This window comes from Moschus berezovskii, chromosome 1 (assembly GCF_049115385.1).
Source record: "Moschus berezovskii isolate FMDL1 chromosome 1, NW_MosBer_1.0, whole genome shotgun sequence".
Taxonomy (NCBI): Eukaryota; Metazoa; Chordata; class Mammalia; order Artiodactyla; family Moschidae; genus Moschus; species Moschus berezovskii.
In genome coordinates this window covers 818,260-841,907 of record NC_142460.1, presented here as the reverse complement: position 1 = coordinate 841,907, position 23,648 = coordinate 818,260, and the positions used below count along the sequence as shown (strand labels likewise).

At 45.9% G+C, this 23,648-nt stretch overlaps 2 protein-coding genes across 3 annotated transcripts in view; one reads left to right on the top strand and one right to left on the bottom strand.

The window, feature by feature from the left end:
* SLC37A1 (solute carrier family 37 member 1) overlaps positions 1-2,222 on the bottom strand; it is a 103,107-nt gene extending 100,885 nt beyond the window's left edge. Inside the window, exon 1 of the mRNA XM_055414509.2 lies at positions 1,981-2,222. The gene's annotated coding sequence lies outside the window, so the exon portion shown is untranslated. The remainder of the gene's footprint in view (positions 1-1,980) is intronic.
* On the top strand, positions 1,837-20,743 carry RSPH1 (radial spoke head component 1). Of its 2 annotated transcripts, none has more exons than XM_055414564.2 (9): positions 1,837-2,083; positions 3,835-3,948; positions 4,051-4,156; positions 5,297-5,387; positions 5,867-6,002; positions 10,518-10,589; positions 13,031-13,190; positions 14,354-14,494; positions 14,949-15,459. In XM_055414564.2, the coding sequence occupies exons 1-9, from the start codon at positions 2,030-2,032 to the stop codon at positions 14,966-14,968; spliced, it is 894 nt and encodes a 297-aa protein (XP_055270539.1). In that variant the 5' UTR covers positions 1,837-2,029; the 3' UTR covers positions 14,969-15,459. The 2 variants fall into 2 exon arrangements, with proteins under 2 accessions (XP_055270539.1, XP_055270529.1); XM_055414554.2 differs by lacking the exon at positions 14,949-15,459 and adding an exon at positions 15,529-20,743 and having other exon boundaries at positions 1,838-2,083.
* Positions 20,744-23,648: the final 2,905 nt, after the last annotated feature.

Below are 23,648 nucleotides of genomic sequence, written 5' to 3'. Positions count from 1 at the left end.
CTAAATTCTTACCTTTTTTCCACTATAAAGTTTTCCCTCTCCTCTGCCTGCTTTTTAGTCTCTTTCAAAATATAAGTGATTGTGACTGACTCTCTTGCTAGAGCAAGCCCCGAATAAAAGTCTTTGCTTGCTCTCATTGGGTGGTCTTTGTTTATTTCCACATGCAAAATAGAGATGCTTTCAGTGATAAAGGAAGAACATATTTGCACCTCACCAGGGGATCTATAGGCTCATGTGGACTGGATTTCCCTGGCTTGGTTGATCATCCATTGTGTGCAAAACACTTTTCTAGGTGCTGTGGGGAGGCAGAGATGAGGACAGTGTGGCTCCTGAGTGTCCAATAATCAGACAACCACCTGGATGATTGTGACGTGAGATAGAGCTTGTTCTGTGTGTATGATAAAGATGGCTCAAGGTACAATGGGAATTAAGAGAAAGACAGTGAGAACAACGCACTTGAAGGATCAGAAGAAGCTGCAGGTGGAAGGTGTCCAATATTTAGAGTAAAAAATTAAAAATACAGAGAAATATGGTTAATATATACTAATAAAAACTCACTGCCTTAAATTTTGCATGTTGTCACGCTCAGACCTTTAAACTAGATAGACAGATGGATAGATAGATAATAGACAGATGATACAGAGAAGTGAAGTCCTTTCCTCTTTCTCCAACCCTGTTCCCCTCTTCCTCCCCAGGGGCATCCTTATCATGAATTTGGAGCTTTTTCTGGAAGTGGTTCCTTAGCCAGTCTTTGAAGAATGGCTCTGACTATAGGCAAGGCCATCAGAAGAAGACTTCCAGGGGATGCATCTGGCATAGGCAAAGACACAGACGTGGGGAAGTGAAGGATGTATTGGGGACAGTGCTCATGGTTTGCTTTTATCTGAATCATGTAACAAGTATAGGAAGGTGTTGATGGACCAGGAGGCTGAGAGGATGACTTGGGGTTTGAATATGGAGATAGTGAATACAGTGGTCTGCATGCAGTCTGGTCTGCAAGTGGGTTTCCGAGTAGAGGAGGAGGGTGAGGTGGTTAAGAGTGCCTCAGTCTGGAGACAAACAGGCTGAATCTGAGCCTATTACCAGAGTTAACAAGGGGAGGAAGAAGGCCTGGATTGGGGTGTTGACAGAGGAACTGGGAAGGAGATCATGAGGGGTCCTGGGCGGAACGAGTGTCAGATAACTTGAGGGAAGCTAGGAAGAGAGGCCCATTTAAGAGTGGGAATGAGTGTGAATGCGTGTGTGTGTGAGCAAGCTCCATTGGGGGCTCCCAGGAGACTGGTCTCACATCTGGGATGGAGGAGGGGTATCAAACCCTGACGGGCATCAGGGTAGACTTGCATCTGCTAATGAGTCGGAACTGACTCCTTGAGTCAGGAGAAGATGCTTACAAACACAAGAAGAGATATCGAAGAACGCATCTCTGTGGACCGCCAACATGGAAGGGTCGGAAGAACCCAGAAAGGTGATGAGGGGCAGGCAGGGCCTATGGAGAGACCCAGGAACCAAGGGCCAGGGCTGAGAAGGGTCAGTGTCCACCTCTAGGAGGGGCGAGGCCCTTTCCAGAGCTGGCCCTATGAGCTTCCTCCACCCCTTCTCGGTTCAGCACCACCCAGCCGCTGGTTAAAGCGGGCAGCCACGCGGTGTCCAGGTAAGAGAGCAGGAGGGTACCCAATACGCCTCAGACCCCGCCCCCTCCCTCCTCCCTGGGTGACGATTGGCCGAGGCTCTCCTTTCGTTGTTATGACAGCACCTGAAGGCAGGCATTGGCTCCTCCCCAAGCCGTCCCGCCCCAGGCCCCGCCCCTTTCTCTTTCCGGAAGGAGACTGGCGGTTGCGTCCCGTTGCTATGACAGCACTCGAAGGTTAACGGTTACTCCTCCCCTGCCTCCCAGCGTCTCCGCAAGGGCTAGGAGGCAGAGAGCTTGGCCGCGTCTCCATGGCGACAGCGGACGCGGTGGTGCAGGCCGCTGGTACCTACCGACTAGAAAGGCGCAGGCGGCAGCGGGCATCCAGACTGGGGCGAAGCCATGTCGGACCTGGGCTCGGAGGAGTTGGAAGAGGAGGGAGAGAATGATCTTGGGGTGAGAGTTCCGGGTAAGGGAGGAGCTCCCCGGGTTGCGTGGACCCTCGGAAACAGGGTTCAGAGAGTGGGGCGGCCTGGAGGCCCGCCACAGTCCCTCCGGGAGGCCCAGCCAAGGACAAGGACCATGCTGCGTCCCGCAAGTTGGCTCTGAAAGGTGAAACGTTATGACGTCCGCTTGCCACATCCCTTCTCGCTCCCCCCTCCCCTATTCCTCCTCCCATTAAAGGCAAAGATTTCCAAATAGAAGGCTTTGGAAGCGTCCTGCTGTTACCCTCCAGGGAGGCGGTTTCCTTGAATGGCTGGTCGTCCCGAGCTGGGCTCTTCCGACCCTTCCTTGATGCCCTCTTCTCCGTCTGCCCTCGATCTTTCCCAGCATCAGGGACTTTTCCAATGCTGTTCACATCAGATGACCAAAATCCTGGAGTCAACTTCAGCATCAGTCCTTCCAAGAATATTCAGGATTGATTTCCCTTAAGTTTGACTGGTTTGATCTCCTTGTTGTCCAAGGTGCTGAGAAAGGTGCCAACCTTGCGGCTCGTTTTGGGTATATTTGGGAGTCTCTGGGGCAGGAAGAGGAGTCTTTTATACATTTTGATTTAGACTAACCCTGAAACAAATTTGTAAGGTTATAAAAGTTTGCTTTATATTCTGAACATGAATTTCTGAGCCAAACAGTGCTGGAAAAGCACAAAAACTACAAAAACTTTTTTTTTTTCCCGAAGCCCTTGATTTAATGTGTCTGAATTTGTGCTAATGTCTATCCAGATCCAGTTCCAGGTCAGATCATGCTCTATGCCCTTGCCATTTCATTGTTTATTATTTACATGCTACACCCATATAATCAGGTGCTTGAGAAACATGTCTTTTGTGAAGGATAGAGACAATAGGGAAATGAGAAGCTAGTATTGTTATTTATTGCTTTCCTTTAAAGGTGTGTGTGTGTATGTGTGTGTTAGTTGCTCAATCGTGTCCAGTTCTTTGCAACCCCATGGACTACAGCTCCCCAGGTTCCTTTGTCCATGGAATTCTCCAGGCAAGAATACTGGAGTGGGTTGCCATTCTCTTCTCCAGAGCATCTTCCCAACCCAGGGATTGAACCCAGGTCTCCTGCATTGCAGACAGATTCTTTACCATCTGAGTCACCAGGGAAGCCCACTATAAAGATAGATGTGTAATTATGTCCCTATTGGGCTATGAGTGTTTGAACCTTAAGTCTCTTGTATTTAAAAATAACTTAACTGAATTGAGTTTGGAAACTCAAGTTGACCATTGAGCCTGGTTCATTCCTCAGCTCCCCCTGTTCCTCTCCTGACATCAGAGCTTTCCTCAAGGTCAAAGCTGTCTTCAGGCCACAGACACTCAGGGATGATTTGTATTTTAAATTATGGATTATTGGAGGAAGATGGGTTCAGGACCTGCTCCACCTGCAAATGCTATTTATACTTCAAACGTGTCCTTGTAAAGAACACAGCTTGGATCATCTTGCATTTTCCCCCAAGTGGTTGGTTTTGTTTACAGTGTAAAGGATTGTCATAATAAAGTGGAGGGAGAGGATGAAAGTCCACCATGGACAGGTACCAGCTGTGTGAACTTGGACTGATGCTCCGTGTCACCCAGGCCTGGAGCTGACCTCACCTGTGAGACAAGGTCAAGGGTTGGGAGAATTCAGTGGAATACTATTGAAGTTATGAAATGCTTAGCACATGGTTAGTGCTTCATAAAGAGTAGTTGTAATGATCTTCTGTCCAGGAGTATGAAGGGGAACGGAATGAGGCAGGGGAACGGCACGGACACGGGAAAGCAAGACTGCCCAATGGGGACATATATGAAGGGAACTACGAGCATGGTAAAAGACATGGCCAGGTCAGAATCGGTGACTTGAGTGGGTGGTTTTCCCTATTTAATGCTCTATTAGCGATCATTAAATTCAGGAGTGATGTAAGTTATATCATCACTATGTTTCAGGGCATCTACAAATTTAAAAATGGTGCTCGGTACATCGGAGAATATGTCAGAAACAAAAAGCACGGCCAGGGCACATTCATCTACCCAGACGGATCAAGATATGAAGGTGCAGTGTTCCCATGAAGCCAGCCTTCTTGCTGTGGGGGTAGGGTGTGGGGAAGCTACGGGCTGAGGGTAGACCCGGGGTAGTAGGGTGGACCCAGGTCATTTGGTGCTTGGTGGTATTCGTCTCCTCGGAGCTGTTTTTGCTGTTTTCCATTTCTGACCAGCCCCTCTTCTGATGAATACAGTGTCTGTTTAGATGATGATTCTTTCACTGAGGGCTTCTGCTCTGGGAGGCGTTCTTCCTTCTGCCGTAGTGTGTTACATGACAGAGTTACGTCTCAGGAAGATTCTTGCCCCCTAACCTGAACCTCACTGTTGCTCCCCCACCACTGTCACCTGTGTGATGACAGTGCTAGTCTAATCCCAACAACAGATAAAGGCCGTTCCGACAGGCAGGGGTGGGTGGTGAGCTTCGCAAACCATGTGCAAAGGTTAGGCTCTGGGCTGCTTTTCTGGGCAGAAATTGTCTAGTTTTCATCAGGTTTCCAAAAAGGTCTGTGAGCCCAACCCTGGAGCTGGGGTGACAATAGGTGTGACCTTGTTCAGGGGCCCTCATTCCGCCTTGCTTCTGCCTCCTCTCTTCAGTGTGAGGACCAGATGGATTCACACAGGTGAGATGCTCAGAACCAGGGCTAACCGATGGTACTTGTTCAGTAAATGCAGGCGACGGACAATGTCACTTGTGTGACAGCAGCGTGTCTTAGCTTGGATGCCACCTTCTCGGGGGACAGGCTGGAGTGGCCTGTCTGGTGGCCACGTAAAACCAGAGCCGAGGCCGCCTCGGGATTTCTGCTGGAACCCGAGACCAAAGTGGAGAGTGTTGCTGCTTTTCCTACTAGAGATGGGATTTCACTTTTGTTTTGTTTCATGAATCTTAGAAAACTGGCTCCAGACATAGCTCCATCTGCTTTTTAAATCAACTCGAAGCAATTTAGTTTAGGATTTAATTTAATTCTTTCAAATCCTCAGAAGCCTAATCTCATTGTGGTCATTTTGATTTCAGTATAGTTCAGTTCTAGTTTGAACCACATTTCTATTTGTATATGTTATTATGTATGACAAGATAAATGTTATGTATGATAAAGTATGTGCATATGTGGAGATGTATGTGTACATACACACGTGTGTGTGGTCCCTCCAGGGGAGTGGGCAGACGACCTGCGGCATGGCCACGGCGTGTACTACTACGTCAACAACGACACCTACACCGGAGAATGGTTTGCTCACCAAAGGTTCGATTCCCTCCTCAGACCCACAGCTTGGTTCACGTTGTGAGCACATGACCATGACTAAGCAGCAGAATCATGACCGGAGCCCACTGGGCAGCGTGGCCCTGCAGTTCACAGCTTTAGGGCGAGTCTGTGGGCAATGCCCTGTTGGTCAGGTGCGTTCCCCAGGAAACAGGCCCAAGGGCCCCAGGCCACGGAGGACACAGAATAACCTGCCGGGTCTGACCCACAGCTCCCGGGAGCCCTGCCCCTTGCCTGAGCCAACCAGCTGATGGGCAGGAGGTCGCCGCTGCTCAGCAGGGGTGCCCAGCCATGCCTGGACTGTGAGCAGGATGTGTTTTGAATGAGCCCAGATAAAGAAGCCATTTCACTTGTGAGCCACATCAGTCTAGGCCCCCCTGGATTTGAATTTCTATCTCATAACTCTGGAAGGGATTTCACTGCAGCAGAACGAAGTGTGTTGTGCTCCTTGTCTTCACCAGGCACGGGCAGGGCACCTACTTCTATGCAGAGACGGGCAGCAAGTACGTGGGTGCCTGGGTGAATGGCCAACAGGAGGGCGCCGCTGAGCTCATCCACCTGAACCACAGGTACCAGGGCAAGTTCTTGAACAAAAACGTAAGTCAATGGGCAGTGACATTTGCCAGTGAAATAAGCAGCACCCTCCGTGCCCCATCCCCCGCCCTGCTTGTGCCTGTGTGTGAGCAGAAAAGAGGGCAAACCCTCCACTGGCTCTAGACAGGGAGACAGAGCTGAGCCTCTGTGCTACCCACAGAGGACAGGGTGGGTGCGGGGGAGGCTTGGCCAGTCTCTGCGTCTCAGTAACATTCACACAGCCTCCCAGCAGTGGGAATCCTTACAGCATTGGGGCATCTTGACCTTGGTCTCATAAGTAAATTGAATATGAAATACTTCCTTGTTTGAATGACTGAGCAGTTGGACACATGATGTTTTGACTTTCTTTCTCCTGAGAGGCCTGCAGCCAGAGCCTGGGAAGGAAGACCCCATGAGTTCCTCCCTTGAGCTCTGTGCCAGCCCACCCACTCCAGGCTGGGGTGGGATTGGACGGCTGCTCCTGGCCTTGGGCCTGGAGGTTTCCAGTTCGCAGTACCCACAATGGATCATCTCTGTTTGGAGGATTCCGTGGCCTTGCTTGTCCTACTTCCCGAGCCCTGGTGGGATGCAGAGAAACCCTGAATCATTTGGAACCTGCCTACCACCCTGCATTTGCTGTAGCTTTGATCAGGGGTTGAACAGACACTTTCTACAAAAAGAGAGTTTTTGGAGCAAATGAAAGGTGTTAGATATTGACATAGGGAACATCCAACGGATTTAATGAAGTCGCCTCAGATTCCAGTTTTCATTCCCGTATAATTCACGCGCTTGTTACAGATTCTGCTTGTAGTCTCTGTAGTGCAGGCAGCTTTCCCGCAAATCTATGCATTAAACGTGTTTGTTGTTTTAGTCGTTCAGTCGTGTCTGACTCTCTGTGATCCCACGGACTATAACCTTCCAGGCTCCCCTGTCCGTGGGATTTCCCAAGCAGCAGTTCTAGAGAGGGTTGCCAATTCCTTCTCCACTGAATATGTCATCCTTGCAAAATTCTCCTGGGGTATTGCTTTGGCACAGGGAGGTGGGTGGAGGAGGGAGGATTTCACACAAGTTGGTTGGCAGGAATCAATGAATATGGTGAGCCTAAACCAACCTGGGGGCTTCCCTGGTGGCTCAGAGGTTAAAGCGTCTGCCTCCAATGCGGGAGACCCGGGTTCGATTCCTGGGTCGGGAAGATCCCCTGGAGAAGGAAACGGTAACCCACTCCAGTATTCTTGCCTGGAGAATCCCATGGACGGAGAAGCCTGGTAGGCTACAGTCCACGGGGTCGCATAGAGTCGGACACGACTGAGCCATGGAACGAACGGAACGAAACCTACCTGAGGAATGAGAATGAAAGTGAGACTTTGTCCTGCCAGTGAGGAAAAGACTTAAAGTTGCGCAGGTAACACACCAGTAAACCACCTGTAAACCACTCCGCCTCTGGGCTCCTCCCCACCCACCTCAAGCGGCCTGGAGGTACAGACTTACACACACAGCTCATACAGAAGTACAGGGTGGGGACTCTAACTACACAAATAGGGCCACTCTGTTATCAGGACACGAAAATATACCCAGAGAAACACCTATCTTTGTGCACATTTGGAAGTTTTTATGTTGCTTAGCTACTGGAGTTGGGGAATCTACAAGTATTGATATTTTTTTCTTACAGATGCTGGTGATTTATTGATGATTAGAGGCAGTAAATGTTGTATATAACTTAGTTTCATTCTATCTTAATAATATTGCATCATTTTTTGAGTAATTACTATGTGCCAGGCACTGTTCTAAGTATTTTACGTGTGTTAACTCATATAATTTAAAATAAAAGTGTACCCATTGATGTATGAGGATACCAAAAACAAAGGTTAAACTGAGGCATCTAAAGTTGTTCTGTTAAGTGATGGAGCTAGGATTCAAATGCCAGCAGCGTACTGTTGGAGCCTGTGTTCCTAGATTTGATGTTTTTTTCAAACTGTTGTTGTTTTAAATGATGCCAGATACTACTGATTGTCCTGAAAAGATGAGCCAGTTTATACTCTGATCAACAGAATATGGAAGTCTCTTCATCACGTTTTCTCACCAACATTGGATTTTATTAGTCTTCAACTTTTTTTTTTCAAATCTAACTGGGTAAAAAATGTTATCTCATAGTTTTAATGTGAAGTTCACTGATTACTGGTGAGGCCCAGCATCTTCAAATACTTCTCCTACTAGTTTGACTTTCTTTCTTCAGAGATTTACCTGTTCACATGCTTGCTGGCAAGTTGTGAAATATACCATAAAGCTTCAATAACGAAAACAGAGTGCTACTAGGTTAGAGACACACATAGTTAGTGACGTAGGTTAAAGAGTAGACAGATTCAAGTATATGTCATTTCCAGTTAAAAGGAATGTTGGGGAGAAATCAAGAAATGGTGCTGGGACAGCTTGATGACAATTTGGGAGAAAAAATAAAACCAGAGTTTGTCCTTCAGCATTTAGGCAAAGATACTGGGTTGGCCAAAAAGTTCATTTGGGGCTTTCCATATGATGTCATGGAAAAATGCACATGTTTTGGCTAGCCATACTTGCTAGAAGAAATAAAGATTTAAATGTAAACAGAAAGTCACAGACAAAAAATAGGGTTTCTTTTTTTTTTTCTTTCTTTTGAGGAAGATGGACTTTCTAAACAGAAATATAAAGGAAAAACCAAGAGATCCCACTTGACAAACATAATCCCATATAGATTAGAAAACACCATAAAGAAAATTTAAAACCTAAAGGACAAATGGGGTTGGGATATTTGTAACATGTAATACATAAAGCACTTATGTCAATCAATATGATTTAAATTTCAAAAATGTTGAAAAAAATTAAACCTTCACTGTGAAGAAAGCTGATCGCCGAAGAATTGATGCTTTTGAACTGTGGTGCTGGAGAAGACTCTTGAGAGTCCCTTGGACTGCAAGGAGATCCAACCAGTCCATTCCGAAGGAGATCGATCCTGAATGTTCATTGGAAGGACTGATGCTAAAGCTGAAACTCCAATACTCTGGCCACCTCATGCGACGAGTTGACTCACTGGAAAAGGCTCTGATGCTGGGAAGGATTGGGGGCGGGAGGAGAAGGGGACGACAGAGAATGAGATGGCTGGATGGCATCACCGACTCGATGGACATGAGTTTGAGTGAACTCCGGGAGTTGGTGATGGACAGGGAGGCCTGGCATGCTGTGATTCATGGGGTCACAGAGAGTCAGACACGACTGAGCGACTGAACTGAACTGAATAATTTAAAAGATGTGACTTAAAATGCCGAGGTCCTATTTTTTTACATATAAGAATGTAAAGATAGAACAAATGTTAATGCCCAGAAAAAATAAGGGTTTGAGGACAAAGGGATCTTAAGTGCTGTTGTGGGAGTGAAAGTTACTAGAGGCTCATTCTGATAAAATCTATCAGATTATCTATCTGTCTACCTATACATAATTTTTGTCCAGAAACTCAATTTCTATAAACTTACTTTGAGGAAATTATCAAGATTGTATGTAAAGATTTAGCTCAGAATATGTTTACATAGTGTTTTTTCTCAAAGTATCAGCATAACAAATGTTAACAATAGTGAGTAACATAGGTGATGATTCCTTGATGAACTAGCATACCACGTTGACTACTGATGTTAATGGAAGAGTATCTCTAAATATGTTCATACTCTCAGTTCAGTTCAGTCGCTCAGTCGTGTCTGACTCTGTGACCCCATGGACTGCAGCACGCCAGGCTTCCCTGTCCATCACCAACTCCTGGAGCTTGCTCAAACTCGTGTCCATTGAGTCAGTGATGCCATTCAACCATCTCATCCTCTGTCGTCCCCTCCTCCTCCTGTCTTCAACCTTTCCCAGCATCAGGGTCTTTTCCAATGAGTCAGTTCTTCGTACCAGGTAGCCAAAGTATTGGAACTTCAGCTTCAGCATCAGTCCTTCCAATGAATATTCAGGACGGATTTCCTTTAGAATTGACTGGTCTAATCTCCTTGCTGTCCAAGAGATTCTCAAGAGTCTTCTCCAACAGTACAGTTCAAAATCATCAATTCTTTGGGGCTCAGCTTTCTTTATGGTCCAACTCTCACATCTATACATGACTACTAGGAAAACCGTAGTTTTGACTAGATGGAATTTTGTTGGCAAAGTAATGTCTCTGCTTTTTAAATCAACTATATTTCCATAAATATTTTCAGATTATTTATTAGTAATCCTCTTCTAGTTAGTTTGACTGTAGGTGTTGACTAAGTAAAATTTCTGTCATAAATACTTTTGTAAAGAAATAAAATGTAGTTTTTCGTTTTTTTTTTAACAAATGTAAGGGGACCTACACTTTGCATTCCATTAGCCGTTAGTTTACAAAAGCATCTTTCATTTGTATTGGATTTCCCCCAGTTCCACGATTTTGGGTAGAGTTTATGAAGGTCACATTTATATATGTACTTTGTGTACACATTTACACATTTTGTACTTTCTACCGGGTGTTGACACTCGAGAATGAAGTTGGTTTCTCTTTGCTCATAGCCTGTTGGCCCTGGAAAGTACGTGTTTGATATTGGATGTGAACAGCATGGGGAGTATCGCTTGACTGACGTGGTAAGTTGCAGAGTCTGTATCTTTTCCTACATTCATAGGCAAATAAACTGTTAGATGATGTTGACCCTGTAGATCTGTGTTGGGATCAATTGCCCTGAGGCAGTATAGGAAATGGAGTCGGGCAGAAGGGAAAGTTGGGTTGTGATGGGACCCTATGGGAGCTCTGAAATGGGATAACCCTTCAAAATGTCCTAAACAGGGCTTCCCTGGTGGCCCAGTGGTAAAGAATCTGCCTGCCAGTACAGGAGACAAGGGTTTGATCCCTGATATGGGAAGATTCCACAAGCCCCAGAGCAACTAAGCCCATGCGCCCCAACTATTGAGCCTTTGCTCTCAAGTCCAGGATACACAACTATGGAAACCTGCATGCCCGAGAGCTGGTGCTCTGCAACAAGGGCAGCGTCCACAGTGAGAAGCCTGCGCACCCCAAGGAAGAGTAGCGCCCGCTCACTGCAACTAGAGAAGGTCAGAGCAGCAACGAAGACCCAGCACAGCCAAAAATAAATAAAATAATTTTAAAAAGTGTTCTGAACAGAGGCCAGGTACCTTAGACTCCCATGTGGACCAGTCACTGGGTGTGGGCTGCCCGTGGACGGGGCGGGCATGAAACCTAAGCTGTGTGGCTTCCTTTGGCCAAGGGCAGTTCATGGGAGGGACTTTGCATTCAGTGAGAGGCCACCTACCCTCCAGCAGCTGGAATAAGGAGGGCCTGAATCATGGGGAGAGAGCACGTGAGCACCTATGAGTTATGAGACGGCAGACACCCACTAGACAGTAGTTCTGCAGTGCAGTCCCCGGGCCTGCAGCTTTGGCAACCCTGGCAATCTGTCCCCATGCGGGTTACTGGACCTCACCCCAGACCTCCTGAATCAGAAACCCTGGGGCTGGGCCAGCGATCTGTACATTAACAACCTCTCCAGGGGATTGTGGTACAACTGAAGTCTGAGCGCCACTGTCCTGGAGCACTGGTGTCACCCTTCCTGGGGGACAAATCTCAGAAAATTTTAAACCAAGGAGCGCAGTTTATTTCTGAGTGACTCAGGGGAAGTATTAGGCAGGGATCTGTGACTCTCTGTGTCTGATATTATCATGTGGGTGACAGTGAAGTTTTCCATATTTACAGGACTGATGTTCAAATCTTTGGAATTTTGTGATGGGTACAAATCTTATAAGTAGACCAATATGCTTGGCAACATCAACATATGTGGCTGTTAACTGCTGTTGGAATTATACATAATGATGGTGAGGGACAGGGAGGCCTGGCATGGTGCAGTCCATAGGACTGTGAAGAGTTGGACATGATTTGGCAACTGAACTACAACAAATAAGCTATTCCACGTTTAGAACTGATGGACTTTGTTTACTTTGACTGTGTTTTATTTTTCTCTCCAGAATCCTTGGGACTAGAACTTAAAGAGTCCATGCCCTTGCATGTCCTAACGTGGATGTCTTTGGGTGTTTCTAGGTTTTTGCTTACAGTGATGTTGACGCTGAATCTTGACCTCTGTCCACTCTTGCAGAATTGAATCTCAGAGACAGAGTTTTGGTGAAAAGACTAGCTTTACTGGTTTGCCAGGCAAAGTAAGACATAGCGAGCTAATGCCTTCCATAGTGTGTCCCAAGGCAGGAGGATTTGGTGAGAAGCTTTATAGCAATGGTTCAAGGGCAGGGTTTTGACAAGGATGGGGTGTTTGCAGGTCCTGCAGTCCTTTAATCTGGTCTCAGGTGTTCTCCTGATGAGTTCTGTGGTTCTCCAGGTTATCCAACTATGACCTTCTCTCCAGAATGAAGAATGTTTCATCACATAGTTAACATCTTCCACTTGTTAGGGTTTCAGTTCTGCAGAAGAGCTCAAAGATAAAGTTCTGTGTGTCTCTTGAAGCAGAATTGGGACCCTGCCCCAAGGGTGCTCTGTTGTTTCTTGGCTGCTCCTCCCTCGTCTCTGCATCCCTTCCCTTCCATGGTTAGCAAGTGCCTGAACCTGCCCTTGGGAACTCAGGGAAGGTCATAAAGGCTGGAGTCTGTTTCCTACAAACAAGAAATGGGAGACACAGAAAGATTTCCATGCCAGGAGCCCCACAGGGTCCTACTTGGTTTCAGTGTTTGTTAAGTCATGTTTGAAGAATCTTAGAGCTGAAATGTAGCTGAATGGTTGCAAAGAGTCATTAGTTCTGGCCATTTCTTAACTGGAAACGTTAGTCTGAAAACCTCTTGCACTGTCACCAAAATGAGTGCAGGAGCTGTATTGATCCCACTTTCATTTCTCATCCTTGTTGTTTTAAGCTCCATTTTCAGTGCTCGGATTATACCATTGACACTGGCAATTACTCTGATCACTGAATCCTGTTATAGAAATGTTAAAGCACCTTTTACAACCTGTCCCATCAACCCGCACTGTAAACATCCCATGCATGTTGGTCAATTTACATTTTTTAACTTAGGAAAGAGGAGAAGAGGAGGAGGAGGAGGAGACGCTGATAACTGTCATTCCAAAATGGAAAGCCACCAAAATCACAGAGTTGGCCTTGTGGACCCCGACCCTCCCCCAGGAACAGCCCGCTGCAGACAGACCAGGCCAGGAGGAGGTCCCAGGAGCTGAGGGTATGGAGGTCTAGGGGGGTGAGTGGAATGGAGCTCTCCGGGGAGCAGGTTCTGAGTCCTTCTCCTTGGCCTGTGACTGGCTGTGGGCATGATCTGGGCAAGGCTCCGACTGCAACTGGAGTGACAGGTCCTTCCTGAAGGACAGCACTTCTCACTTCTTTGTGACCATCAGAGGGCACTTCCTGGCAAGTCCTCAGGGGGCTGTGGAGGATCAAAGGTTACACTGGGCAGGAGCCCTTCTGTTGCAAGTGATTGAAAGTGTTAGTCGCTCAGTCGTGTCCAACTCTTTGTGACCCCCATGGACTGTAGCCCACCAGGCTCCTCTGTCCATGGGATTCTCCAGGCAAGAACACTGAAGTGAATTGCCAGGCCCTTCTCCAGGAGATCTTCCTGATCCAGGGTCTCCTGCATTGCTGGCGGATTCTTTGCCATCTGAGCCACCAAGGAAGCCCTAAAGGATTGAAGATCAACTCTGATTGGCCTAAGTGGAATAACACTGATACTAATTTTTTGGTTCATACCACTGGAGCAGTTGGGCAGGATGGCCTCAGGTCTAGCTGGATCAGGCGTCTTCTCTCTGGTCTCCACTTTCCCATGCACTGGCTCTACTTGGTGGCACCCCCTTCCCTTAGAGACCAAAGCTCAGTGACTTTATCAGATTGTCACCCAGTCTGCTCAAGAACCCTGGAAAACAGAGAGCTTCTTTCTCCATATGCTTATCAAAACCCGTGGCTCAGACAGTAAAGACTCTGCCTGCAATGCAGGAAACCCAGGTTCGATCCCTGGGTTGGGAAGATCCCCTGGAGAAGGAAATGGCAACCCACTCCAGTATTCTTGCCTGGAAAATCCCATGGACAGAGGAGCCTGGCAGGCTACAGTCCATGAGGTCACAAAGAGTTGGACACAACTGAGTGACTAACACTTTCACTTTTCAACACTTTTAAAACAAAAAACCCTTGGGAATTAGATTATCAGACAAAGGATGCCCATCCCTAAACCTATCACTGTGATGGGGACAGGGGACCAGGTGTCAGGCCTGGGTGGAGCTGAGACTCTGAGTTGGGTGTGGTCCCCTGATGGAGAGGTAGGTGCTGCTGTCAGCAGGAGGCAGGAGTGGCTGCTGAAAGGCACCTGCTGACACTGTTTCCTTTTGTCCATCTCAGGTGAGGGCGAGATGGTGGAGGAGGTCCAGCCTCTGACCGATGTGTCAGAGGGGGAGTTAGAGTCGACGCGGCCTGGAGAGGAGGAGGGAGACGCCAGTAGAGAGGACCGAGAGGAATTCCAGTATGACAGCTTAGACCAGGGTGAGCCTGTGCTTCGGTGACCAAGGGGGGCAGGAGGGTAGGCGGCACTAGCACCCCGGAGTGGGCACAGTGTTTTCTCTGCCTTTGCTGGAGGCCGTCCTTGGGTCAGGCCTGGGGGATGGGATGTCTCAGGGGATCCACCCTGGGAATGTCACGTGTTCTCTCTGAATCTGTCCTTGCTAGTTTCCATTTCACCAAACACCGCAAGACTTGGGTGTCCCGGTAGATAATGATGTGGCTTTATTTTATGACATGGTTTTCACCTTTATCACACTTTATAATAATGCTCGGTCTAGAAATATATAGCGTACACCTTCAAAATGTAAACCCTTTCAACATTTAATTTTTCATCATTAATTCACATAAACACTATTATGGGGGTGGGTAAGGAGGGTGGGAAGTGTGGATTACAGCCTCTATAGAGATCAGAGTTTCAACAGTGTTGTTTATATAGCCCATCAATTTCATTACTGATCACTGCTGCTGCTGCTGCTGCTGCTAAGTCACTTCAGTCGTGTCCGACTCTGTGCGACCCCACAGATGGCAGCCCACCAGGCTCCCCCGTCCCTGGGATTCTCCAGGCAAGAACACTGGAGTGGGTTGCCATTTCCTTCTCCAATGTGTGAAAGTGAAAAGTGAAAGTGAAGTCGCTCAGTTGTGTCTGACTCGTAGTGACCCCATGGACTGCAGCCTACCAGGCTCCTCCATCCATGGGATTTTCTAGGCAAGAGTACTGGAGTGGCTTGCCATTGCCTTCTCCAACTGATCACTGCACATAGGCAAAAGATAACGATGAACCTTACTCTCACTGGCATGCATATTCTTGTCTTAGCACTTACTCTGAAAATATTTTTTGCCTACTTTATTACTGGTACCAAAACAAAAACTATATAAGTCTGTCTAAAATAAAATTTAACATTCCATGACGTTGCCTGATAATATGTTTAATATTTATTTCAAAAGATCTGCAAGCAAATCAACAGTTTTTAAATAGAAATAAGGTTAATACAGTCACATTTCCTTTTTCTTCTCAGGAAACGCTAGTTTTGAAGAAGAGGAAGGCAGACAGTCAGAACTATTAGAATAAGACGAAGCAAAGCCAGGATGGTAGGAGATGGATCAGAAAGATGCTCTGACACCAGGGTAGTAATTACTGATGTATCACTAATCTTTCTTACTTAGTCATTTGTTAAAATGCTTTATGATTGCAAATAAATTTCTTTATTTTCCTTTGTTTATGAAATAGCCTCTGCTTCAAGTTCTCAAATTCTTTCAAAGTTACCAAGTTATTTTGCCATGATTTTTTAAAAGATTATTTTCTTTTAATGTGGACCATTTTAAAAGTTTTGATTGAATTTGTTACTGTATTATTTCTGTTTTCTGTTTTTGGTTTTTGACTGTGAGGCACGTGATAGCTCTCTGACCAGGGATCAAACCCACACCTCCTGCGTTGGAAGGTGGTCTTCACAATGAACCGCCAGGGAAGTCCTGCCATGATTTTACTTTTAGTGCTGATTTTTCCTAGGATAAAGAAAAATATCCTACCACTGTAACTGTGCTGAAGATGGCTAATGGAAATGGATTTTGGCTGAGTTAGTAGAGTGACTATATATGGAGATTTCTCTCTCAAATTTCCCTCAAGCCAGCCAGGAAAACACCTAGAAAATAAAGAATTCTTGTGTGCAATGCTCCTAAAACACAGTGTAATAAATACACGTCAGGCTCAGGTCAGAAAGAAACCATCAGCTCCCATCTGTTCTGTGCATCTGTTCATCATCTCAGTGTGGGCTTTGGGGTTCCTGGCTGGGAGTCCCCGCAGAATGCTGAGGGGCACGGGTGCCCACAGGTGTGGCTTTGTGTGTGTACACTCTTCTGGGCTCCTGGTGGGCGGGGGCTGGCACCTGAGTCACATTCGAATTCCTTGAGTAACAGGCACACCTTGTTTTATTGTGTTTTGCTTTCTTGCATTTTGCAGGCATTGTATTATTATTCAGTTCAGTTGCTCAGTCATGTTGGACTCTTTGTGACCACATGGACTTCAGCACGTCAGGCTTCCCTGTCCATCACCAACTCCCGGAGCTTGCTCAAACTCATGTCCATTGAGTTGGTGATGCCATCTAACCATTTCATCCCCTGTCATCCCCTTCTCCTGCCTTCAATCTTTCCCAGCATCAGGGTCTTTTCTAATAAGTCAGCCCTTCACATCAGCTGGCCAAAGTATTGGAGCTTCAGCTTCAGATCAGTCCTCCCAGTGAATATTCAGGACCACTAGAAGTGTCCCCATGTCAGCAATAAGCCAAAGCCTACTCTAGAGCCAGGCCCTAACTCTCTCCAACTCTGTGAAGGCCAAAGGAGACAAGGAAGCTGCAGAAGTACGGTGTGAAGCTAGCAGAGGTTGGTTCATGAGGTTTAAGGAAGATGCCACCTCCCTAACATAAAAATACAAGGTGAAGCAGTAAATGCTGATGTGGAAACTGAAGCAACTTATTCAGAAGGTCTAGCTAAGTAGTTAACAAAGGTGGCTTCTGTTGTTCAGTATAGACAGCACAGCCTACATGGGAAGAAGATGCCATCTAGGACTTTCATACTAGAGAGAAGTCAATGCCTGACTGCAAATCTGCAGAGGACAGGCTGATTCTCTCATTAGAGGCTAATGTAGCTGGTTACTTGAAGTTGAAGCCCTTGCTCATTTACCATTCTGAAAATTCTAGGGCCCTTAAGAATTATGCTGTACAAATTACACAAACTGGGTGGCTTTAAACAACTAAAAGGGCTTCCAGGGTGGCGCAGTGGTAAAAAATCCACTTGCCAATGCAGGAAATGCAAGAGACTTGCGTTCGACCCCTGGGTCAGGAAGATCCATCCCCTGGAGGAGGAAATGGCAGCCCACTCCAGTATCTTTGCCTGGAGAATTCCATAGACAGAAGCGCCTGGAGGGTTATGAGAGAGCTAATTCTCAGGTAGGTTGATAAGGAGTCTGGGGCCCTCAAGGAGCAAGGGGTTCAGGGCCCTTGAGAGGAGAAAGGGGTCTGGGGCTCTTGAGGAGGAGATAGGGGTCTGGAGTTCTCAAGGAGGAGAAAAGAACAAAGGTTTTTTTTCTTTATTGCTTTGTTTTAGTCAATATAGTGTCTTGCTTGAGGACATGTTTTTCCTTCTTAAGACCCTTCTGAATAATCCTGTCATCTTAAAATGTGTATTGTGGGAGTGGGTCTGGTAAGATCTTTCTATTGTTAGTTCTAATTCCGTTATCTTAAAATGTAAATTGTGGGAGTAGGTCTGGTAAGATCTTTACAACCTTGAGGTTCTTCTGACTTATTAATAACCAATTGAAAAGTATCTAGCTCCCTTGCTAAGACTAGCAGCAAGGGGGGCACTCTCCATCCCCCTTCTGATGTCAATGTCAGAAACTTTCTCACTTTAATAAAACTTTGCTACACAAAAGCTCTTGGGTGATCAAGGCTGGTCCCTGATCCCGAAGCTAAATCTTCTTGAGATCACAAATCCGACATCGTTCACTATAAGCTATCAGCTACAGTCCACGAGGTCCCAAAAAGTCAGACACGACTGAGCACATCCTTACTCACAAACAACTAAAATGTATTCTCCCACAGCCCTGGAGGCCAGACATCCCAAACTGAGGTCTCAGCAGGGCTGTGCTCCCTCAGAGGCTCTGGGAGGAGGTGGTGGTGGTGGGGGAGATCTTTCCTGCAGCTTCAACTCCTGGTGGCTCCCATGTCCTTTGATTTGTGGCCACATCACCATGTGGATCCACACAGTCAAAGGCTTTGGCATAGTCAATGAAGCAGAAATAGATGTTTTTCTGGAACTCTCTTGCTTTCTCCATGATCCAGCGGATGTTGGCAATTTGATCTCTGGTTCTTCTGCCTTTCCTAAAACCTGCTTGAACATCTGGGAGTTCATGGTTCACATATTGCTGAAGCCTGGCTTGGAGAATTTTGAGCATGACTTTACTAGCGTGTGAGATGAGTACAATTGTGCAGTAGTTTGAGCATTCTTTGGCATTGCCTTTCTTTGGGATTGGAATGAAGACTGACCTTTTCCAGTCCTGTGGCCACTGCTGAATTTTCCAAATTTGCTGGCGTATTGAGTGCAGCACTTTCACAGCATCATCTTTCAGAATTTGAAATAGCTCAACCGGAATTCCATCACCTCCACTAGCTTTGTTCGTAGTGATGCTCTCTAAGGCCCACTTGACTTAACATTCCAAGATATCTGAATCCAGGTGAGTGACCACACCATTGTGATTATCTTGGTCGTGAAGATCTTTTTTGTACAGTTCTTCTGTGTATTCTTGCCACCTCTTCTTGACTGTGTAGATCACAATAAACTGTGGAAAATTCTGAAAGAGATGGGAATACCAGACCACCTGACCTGCCTCTTGAGGAACCTGTATGCAGGTCAGGAAGCAACAGTTAGAACTGGACATGGAATAACAGACTGGTTCCAAATAGGAAAAGGAGTACGTCAAGGTTGTATATTGTCACCCTGCTTATTTAACTTATATGCAGAGTACATCATGAGGAACGCTGGGCTGGAAGAAGTACAAGCTGGAATCAAGATTGCTGGGAGAAATATCAATAACCTCAGATATGCAGATGACACCACCCTTGTGGCAGAAAGTGAAGAAGAACTCAAAAGCCTCTTGATGAAAGTGAAAGAGGAGAGTGAAAAGGTTGGCTTGAAGTTCAACATTCAGAAAACGAAGATCATGGCATCTGGTCCCATCATTTCATGGGAAATAGATGGGGAAACAGTGGAAGCAGTGTCAGATTTTATTTTTTTGGCTCCAAAATTACTGCAGATGCTGATTGCAGCCAGGAAATTAAAAGACGCTTATTCCTTGGAAGGAAAGTTATGACCAACCTAGATAGCATATTAAAAAGCAGAGACATTACTTTGCCAACCAAGGTCCATCTAGTCAAGGCTATGGTTTTTCCCGTGGTCATGTATGGATGTGAGAGTTGGACTGTGAAGAAAGCTGAGTGCCGAAGAATTGATGCTTTTGAACTGTGGTGCTGGAGAAAAGTCTTGAGAGTCCCTTGGACTGCAAGGAGATCCAACCAGTCCATTCTGGAGGAGATCAATCCTGGGTGTTCATTGGAAGGACTGACGCTAAAGCTGAAACTGCAGTACTTTGGCCACCTCTTGAGAAGAGTTGACTCACTGGAAAAGACTCTGATGCTGGGAGGGATTGGGGGCAGGAGGAGAAGAGGACGACAGAGAATGAGATGACTGGATGGCATCACCGACTCGATGGACATGAGTTTGAGTGAACTCCGGGAGTTGGTGATGGACAGGGAGGCCTGGCGTGCTGTGGTTCATGGGGTCACAGAGAGTTGGACACGACTGAGCGACTGAACTAAACTGAACTGAACACCATGTTGATGCCGCATCAAACCTTCCGTTGTCTGTCTTACAAGATTAGATTAGATTAGATTTGGGGCTCTCAAATTAGATCCAGGATCAGGATCCAGGATCATCTCCCCAGCTCAAAATCTTTAATGACAACTGCATAGATCCTTGTTCCGAATGAGATACCATTCACAGATTCCAGGGACTGTGTTGTTATTCAGACATGTCTGACTCTTTGTGACCCCCCATGGACAGCAGCATGCCAGGCTCCCCTGTCCTTCACTATCTCCTGGAGTTTGCTCAAATTCATGTCCATTGTGTCTGTTATCCTTTCTAACCATCTCATTCTCTGTTGGCCCCTTCTGCTCCTGCCCTTAGTCTTTTCCAGCATCAAGGTCTTTTTCAATGAATTGGCTCTTCATATCAGGTGGCCAAAGTACTGGAGCTTCAGCTTCAGCTTCAGCATCAGTCCTTCCAATGAACAGTGCTTCCAGGGATTAGGACCTGCTATCTTCGGGGCCACCATTCGGCCCACTCCAGTTAGTTTAAAAAATGGTTTTTCTAACTCAACTGATCCTTCTGCATTTATCAGGCTGTGAAATATGCATTTATTTGGTTTCCAATACAGTCATCCTGGGAAGACAGGGTAAATACTCAATTGTTTCCTTTGAATTACCAATTAAAATAAAAATACATTAATTTAATAGATTGTTAGTTTAATAAATGCTTTAAATGGTAACAGACTGGTTTGTTCTGGACGTCTCCTTTTGAGCAGTCATCAGGACTCATGGATTTTCATGGATATCATATATTTATCTGCTACAATTCTTATTCTTTATCATGATGAAACTGATGCAACTTTGATTGGGGTAGTTGTGCATGCTAACTAACTTCTGGTCCTTTGGACACAACTCCATTAGTCCTTGAAAATTTCAGTACACTTTCCTCCATGTTTTTATAATTTATTTTGGTGTAACTTTAAATTTGCAGAAATACTGCAAGAATAGTAAAAGGAACTCCTGTATACTCCTTACCCAAGTCCAGTGATTACTTACACCTTGCTCTATTTGTTTTAGAGACAGAAAAAGAGAGAGAATAATATGTATATGAATGTACATACACGTGTGAATATATGTATACAATGTTTATTTTTTCAGAACCATCTGAATGTAAATATTTCAGTGTATTCTGTAAAAACAAGGACATTCTCTTACATAACCACAGTATAAAGCTCATAATCAGGAAATTTCACCTGGATATAATTTGATATGATTCCCCCAATCCACACTCCTCATGTAAATTTCATCAATTTTTCCCCTTTTAGCTAATATTAACAATGTCGGTGTGTGTTAGTTGCTCAGTCGTGTCTGACTCTTTGTTATCCCATGAACTCTGGCTTGCCAGGCTTTTCTGTCCATGGAATTCTCCAGGCAAGAATACTGGAGTGGATAGCCATTCCCTTCTCTAGGGGAATCTTCCTGACCCAGGGATCGAGCCCAGGTCTCCCACATTGTAGGCAGATTCTTCACCATCTGAGATACTGAGCATTTACTCGTGGGTTTATTGGATATTTACATATTGCTCTTTGGTAAGTGTTTGTTCAATATTTTCCCAGTTTTTTAAATTGGCTTGTCTCATTTTTTTGAGTTTTAAAAGTTCTTATCTCTTTGGATATAACCCTTCATCAGACATATTTTCTTTCAGTCTGTGGCTTGCTTCTTTGTTTTCCTGACCATTCTTGATGAGAAGAAGTTCGAAATTCTGATGGATCTAATTTGGGCAGATGTAGCCACAGAATTTGAGGCTCCTCCTTTCTGGCTTTTTCTGCTCCTGGATTCTCTGCTCACCTTCCAGCAGATGTGGTGACCCTAAATTTGGTCCTCTGGCTCTTCAAATCAGAGGAATGCTGTTTGGCATCCAGTCACTCTGTGTGGCTACCACTGCCCTGGGCTAAAGTCATCATCTCCTACTAGCAGACAGCATCCGATCCCATAGGTTAAGGACTCAGTCCCATGAGACTGCCCAACCCTCCAACAGATGCTGAAGGCCAGGAGTGGGTCCCCAGGTGACCCACAACTTCTGACGTTGCTACAGATCAGAGGTATCCATGACCACCTCCCTTCTGGATACAGTGACTTTCAAGAACTGCTCCCAGGACTCAGGGAAGCACATTTGCCAATTTATTAAAGGACAAGATAAGAGAAGCAGATAAACACCCAGAGGAACAGATGCAGAGGCTCCTGAGCACAGGAGCTTCTGAACCCATGGAATTGGGGTGCATCACGCTCCAGAAGAACCAACTGGAAGAGCTTCAAACCTCATCCTGTTGGGATTTTATGGAGGCTTCCTCACATAAGCACCATCAACCATTAACTCCATTTCCAGCCCCCATCCCATCTCTGGAGAACAGTGGGGAGCAGGGGCTGAAAACTCCAAGTTTCTCATCCTGGCTGCTCTTTCTGATAAGATCAGCTCCCATTCAGGAGCCACCCAGAGTCATCTCACTGGAACAAAAGACCCTCCCATCACCCAGGAAATTCCAAGGGATTTAGGAGCTCTGTGTCAAGAACTGGGGTCAAGGACCAAACGTTAGAACAATGATGCTCCTAGTTGTTTTATCACTTAGAAAATGACTAGGGTTTCAGGAACCCTGTGCCTGGAACAGAGACCAATTTATGTATTTTCTACTATTTCATCTTTACCTTCCACCTCTTCACAAAGGCCTCCCTTGACCTGCTTTCTTCTAGACCCCTCCTTGATGTCGTGTCTCCTAGCCCTCTTTTGTTTCTCTTTATGCCTTTCCCATAATTTTCAGTTCATTCACCCAGCAAGTATTTCCTGAAAGCCAGTTGCCTGCCAGGCAGCGTGCTGGAGGTGGGGCTTAGAATGGGGTGCTTGTTCCTAAGATCCCCTGTTACACAGTGAAGCAAGAGCAGTCTGGCTTCCTTGACCGTGTTAGCCAATGCACTGGCTACCGAAAGAAGGCTTTCTCACTCAACACCGAGCCCTGGGCAGTGCTGGCACCTTTCCGTCTTTGACCATCATGCCCACACTGCAGGCAGTCAGTTTTTCTGACTGTCAGATTTTCTGCAATAGAATACAAGCCTGCTGCCAACAGATGCCAAAGTGAAAATTCCAGTCTTGCAAAAGACATAAGATTTCATGGAATTGATTAATGTTGGAGGACTGCTCAAATCACAAACAAAAGTACAGGAGAGGTGCTGGCAAAGTTAGACTGAATTACAATCAGGTATAAGACCACCTGGAAGGGGCATGGCAACCCACTCCAGTATTCTTGCCTGGAGAATTCCATGGACAGAGGAGCCTGGTGGATTACAGTCCATGGGGTTGCAAAGAGTCAGACACGACTGAAGCGACTTAGCATGCACAGGAGACCATCAACAAAGGAGACATAACAAGGCCTTCAAAGCACAGCAGCTTAATTCAAAGGAGAATGAAGAGCTCTTGGGGAAACTCACAGGCCAAAATTAATGCTAAAAGGATCACCTTGGTGCATGTTCTCTGTTGCTCAATGACAGGATCTATGATGACGTGAAGCTCTCATAAAACTCTGCGAGAACCATTGTGAGCGCTCCACTGCCATCGCTCACTTTGGCTTACTCCTTATTCCAAGAATTTGAGCAGAAATGCAATTTTGCCTAATTTACTTTTAGGTAAAAACCAGATAAGGCTAATGCATGTTCATAATTTTTAGTTTATCAAGCCAGAGTCTAAATCAAAACCCATTTTTTTCACTCCTTACTTGAATTTTGGTTTCCGT

Bases quoted from the DNA above. Each gene is read 5' to 3' on its own strand.
- RSPH1 (XM_055414554.2), top strand. From the start codon at position 2,030: ATGTCGGACCTGGGCTCGGAGGAGTTGGAAGAGGAGGGAGAGAATGAT. The intron at 3,949-4,050 runs GTCAGAATCGGT...ACTATGTTTCAG, and splicing joins ATGGTAAAAGACATGGCCAG to GGCATCTACAAATTTAAAAA. The intron at 13,191-14,353 runs GTATGGAGGTCT...TGTCCATCTCAG, and splicing joins GGAGGTCCCAGGAGCTGAGG to GTGAGGGCGAGATGGTGGAG.